The sequence below is a fragment of the Euleptes europaea genome, chromosome 18 (genome assembly GCF_029931775.1).
Source record: "Euleptes europaea isolate rEulEur1 chromosome 18, rEulEur1.hap1, whole genome shotgun sequence".
Lineage (NCBI taxonomy): Eukaryota > Metazoa > Chordata > Lepidosauria > Squamata > Sphaerodactylidae > Euleptes > Euleptes europaea.
Genome location: NC_079329.1, coordinates 19,015,619 through 19,020,479, shown reverse-complemented (window position 1 = coordinate 19,020,479; position 4,861 = coordinate 19,015,619). Strand labels below are relative to the sequence as shown.

The 4,861-nt window shown below is 40.1% G+C and overlaps 1 protein-coding gene across 1 annotated transcript; it reads left to right on the top strand.

The window, feature by feature from the left end:
- Nucleotides 1-3,916: 3,916 nt before the first annotated feature.
- LOC130489959 (olfactory receptor 6A2-like) lies at nt 3,917-4,861 on the top strand. Its single transcript, XM_056863745.1, has one exon. It carries the CDS (start codon nt 3,917-3,919, stop codon nt 4,859-4,861), a length of 945 nt encoding a protein of 314 aa, XP_056719723.1.

The following is a 4,861-nucleotide window of genomic DNA, read 5'->3' as shown; positions in this document are numbered from 1 at the left end:
GCAGCATTCTAGAATGTTTTCATTTTTGTAATTAAATGTCGATGTATATTAACTATGTTGGTAGCTGCCCTGAGCCTGGCCTGGCTGGGGGAGGGTGGGGTATAAATAAAAAAAAATTATTATTATATTATTATGATTAAAACTGAATTGGGCAGTTCTAAAAGTAGTGAACAAAAACATGAGGAAAAAGGCTGTGACCTATGTTTAACTGAGACTAAAGAAGCAAGCAAGCCAGCAAACACACAATCTCAGGCATACTATACAAAGGTCAGGTTGCTTTACACCACGGCAACAAGTTGGATGGGGATATAAAGTAATAGCTCAGTCTGCAGAAGAATTTTGGGTTGCTATACTCGTGTGTGTGTGTGTGTGTGTGTGTGTGTGTGTGTGTGTGTGTAAAGTGCCATCAAGTCGCAGCCGACTGATAGTGACCCCAGCAAGAGGTTTTCAAGGCAAGTGAGAAGCAGAGGTGGTTTGCCATTGCCTTTCTCTGCAGAGTCTTTCTTGAAGGTCTACCTTCCAAGTACCAACCCTGCTTAGTTTCTGAGATCTGATGAGATTGGGCTATACTACGCCACCTTCCCTCCCGCTACACTCATACATAAGTGATTATTACAGAAATTACGAATTGCCTTGTTATCACATGTGTCTTCACAGACTTTAGCAAAATACAGGTCTCAGACCTAGTTTCCTGTATAATTGCAATTCAAACTTCAGTTTAACAAAAATCTGAACTGGGAAGTCCAAGAAGAGTAAAGCTGTAACCCTAACAGCACTTTCCTGAGAATAAACCCCACATAATAAAATTGGGGCTTACATCTGAATTTACCTGCCTAGGTTTGCTGCCCAGGTAATTTAGGTATAATGGTCCAGAATATTTTTCCCAAGGCCTTTTTTCTGTTATTCCAATAAAAAATTGAAGTTTGTGGCAATGCTGGGGGGAAAAAATCCCAGGAAACATTTTATCTTTTTCAATGAGTGTTAAAAAACAACACAACAACGTCTTACTCAGAATATATAGTATGAAGTTTTTTTTATGTAAGACATACAGCATAATGACAAATGTCTGTGTGTATTGGTTCTTGTAGGTTATCCGGGCTGTGTAACCGTGGTCTTGGAATTTTATTTCCTGACGTTTCGCCAGCAACTGTGGCAGGCATCTTCAGAGTAGTAACACTGAAGGACAGTGTCTCTCAGTGTCAAGGGTGTAGGAAGAGTAATATATAGTCAGAAAGGGGTTGGGTTTGAGCTGAGTATTGTCCTGCAAAAGTATTGTCCGCTAAGTATCAAGATAATGTGCTAATGAGGGTATGGTATGTTAATATGGAACCATTGTATCCTGAAGTGATCTGTTAATGTGTGTAATCCAAAACTAATCTGTATGGCTATTGTTGAATGTTGTCTTTGTCTGGAGGTTTTTCAGGGCAGGAAGCCAAGCCTTATTCATTCTTAAACTCTCCTCTTTTCTGTTAAAGTTGTGCTGATGTTTATGAATTTCAATGGCTTCTCTGTGCAATCTGACAAAATAGTTGGTAGAATTGTCCAGTCTTTCAGTGTCTTGGAATAAGACCCTGTGTCCTGTTTGTGTCAGTCCATGTTCAGCCACTGCTGATTTCTCAGGTTGGCCAAGTCTGCAGTATCTTTCATGTTCTTTTATCCTTGTTTGTATGCTGCGTTTTGTGGTCCCGATGTAAACTTCTCCACAGCTGCAAGGTATACGATATACTCCTGCAGAGGTGAGGGGGTCTCTTTTGTCTTTTGCTGATCGTAGCATTTGTTGTATTTTCTTGGTGGGTTTAAACACTGTTTGTAGGTTATGTTTTTTCAAAAGTTTCTCCATCCTATCAGTGACTCCTTTAATAAATGGCAAGGATACCTTTCCTATGAGAGACTGTTTTCCCTGAGTTTTCTGATTTTTGTTTGGTTTAATGGCCCTTCTGATTTCATTCTTGGAGTAGCCGTTTGCTAGCAGTGCGTGATTTAGATGATTAGTTTCTTCCTTGAGAAACTGTGGTTCACAGATCCGTCTTGCACGGTCCATTAATGTTTTGATTATTCCTCTTTTCTGTCGGGGTGGTGGTTGGAGTTTTTGTGTAAGTAGCGATCTGTGTGAGTTGGTTTCCGGTAGACCTTGTGACCTAACTGAAGGTTTGATTTACGGATGACAAGGGTATCAAGAAATGGGAGTTTACCCTCAATTTCCTTTTCCATGGTAAACTGAATGTTTGGATGGATATTATTAAGATGGTTTAGAAAGTCCATTAATTTTTCTTCACCATGGCTCCAAATGGTAAATGTATCATCTACGAACCTGAACCAGACTGTCGGTTTGTAAGGTGCTGATTCTAATGCTGTCTTTTCAAAATATAGGAAAGGTATTCCATAGGAAAGGTATTCTTGCCATTTATTAAAGGAGTCACTGATAGGATGGAGAAACTTTTGAAAAAACATAACCTACAAACAGTGTTTAAACCCACCAAGAAAATACAACAAATGCTACGATCAGCAAAAGACAAAAGAGACCCCCTCACCTCTGCAGGAGTATATCGTATACCTTGCAGCTGTGGAGAAGTTTACATCGGGACCACAAAACGCAGCATACAAACAAGGATAAAAGAACATGAAAGATACTGCAGACTTGGCCAACCTGAGAAATCAGCAGTGGCTGAACATGGACTGACACAAACAGGACACAGGGTCTTATTCCAAGACACTGAAAGACTGGACAATTCTACCAACCATTTTGTCAGATTGCACAGAGAAGCCATTGAAATTCATAAACATCAGCACAACTTTAACAGAAAAGAGGAGAGTTTAAGAATGAATAAGGCTTGGCTTCCTACCCTGAAAAACCTCCAGACAAAGACAACATTCAACAATAGCCATACAGATTAGTTTTGGATTACACACATTAACAGATCACTTCAGGATACAATGGTTCCATATTAACATACCATACCCTCATTAGCACATTATCTTGATACTTAGCGGACAATACTTTTGCAGGACAATACTCAGCTCAAACCCAACCCCTTTCTGACTATATATTACTCTTCCTACACCCTTGACACTGAGAGACACTGTCCTTCAGTGTTACTACTCTGAAGATGCCTGCCACAGTTGCTGGCGAAACGTCAGGAAATAAAATTCCAAGACCACGGTTACACAGCCCGGATAACCTACAAGAACCAATGAACTCTGACCGTGAAAGCCTACGACAATAGTCTGTGTGTATGGTAGAAATACACAATGCCTTTTCAAACATATATTCATTGTTTAAACTTGAGTAATTTGGGGTTCAATCCACCCAGCTTTTTCTCTCAGTCTTGCTCAGTTCTTCTTAAATTAAATTAGAGCAAATTTTGATTCAGTGTTTGTTATAAAATTTTAACTTTTCTATGCCTGAATGTATTTATTGTATTTTAATTATAATGTTAGCTGTCCTGAGCCTGACATTGCAGGGGGAGGGTAGGATATAAATAAAAGTTGTTTGTTATTATTATTATTTGCTCAGCTAAACTAATCTTTCCCATCCATTGCATGAGCTGGATTGTTAATGAATGTCCAGTTGCTGGGAGTTTCCCTCAAAAGTTGAAATGTTCATGAACATCCCATATCACAAATAGCATAATGCACCATCTCTGCCACAAAATACGATTTGTGGTTGGGCAGGTGAATAGGTCACTGCTGAGCTGCATAACAACTTAATTCATTTGTGTATCAGACTGGAAAAGCTTTAAATAGTTGGACTTTGGCTCTGATTAAGAAAAAAAACACAAAGTGACAATTAACGATATCTAATTGAAATAAAATTCGGTACTCAATGTAATGATGCTAAAGAATTATTGTGCAAGAAAACATGGCATTTAACTTTATTTTGAATATTTATTTCAGCTCTACAACAACATAATCCAGGATGCAATGGACAAACAGGACCCAAGTAACTGTATTTATTCTAGTAGGCTTTCCTGGAAGCCCTAAACTGCAGCTAACACTATTTACATTTTTCCTGATTGTGTATGCATTGACAGTAATAGAGAATGTGATAATAGTAACACTAATCCATGTGAATATCAACCTTCATAAACCTATGTACCTCTTCATGAGTAATCTTTCTTTCCTGGAGATTTGGTATGTCTCTGTCACTGTTCCTAAGATGCTTATGGGATTTGTGGCCGAGAAGAAGGATATTTCTTTCATGGGTTGCATGACCCAGCTCTACTTCTTCCTAAGTCTCGCATGTACTGAGTGTGTCCTTCTAGCTGCTATGGCCTATGACCGCTATGTTGCTATTTGCAACCCGTTGCGTTATCCAGCCATAATGACACAAGAGCTCTGTATCCGCTTAGCTGCCGGTTCGTGGCTGAGTGGCTTTTTCATCGCCATGGGGAAAGTCTTCTTCATCTCCCGCTTGAGCTACTGTGGACCCCATGTCATCAACCATTTCTTCTGTGATGTCTCCCCACTTCTCAACCTGGCCTGCACCGACATGTCATTGGCTGAACTCATTGACTTCCTGCTGGCCTTGCTCATACTCCTTGGCCCGCTCTCTGTGACAACTGCATCTTACTTCTGCATCATCTCCACAGTTCTCCGCATACCTTCAGCCAAAGGGAAGCAAAAGGCGTTTTCCACCTGTACCTCACACCTTCTAGTAGTCACCATTTTCTATGCAGCTTCCCTGTTCATTTATGCCCGGCCAAAGGCCCTCGCTGCATTAAATTCCAACAAGCTAGTGTCTGTTGTCTACACTGTCTTAACACCGCTGCTAAATCCAATCATCTACTGCTTGAGGAACCAGGAGTTCAAGGAGGCTCTCAAAAAAGCAATGCACAGACTTTCTTCTGGCCACTTAGGGTAG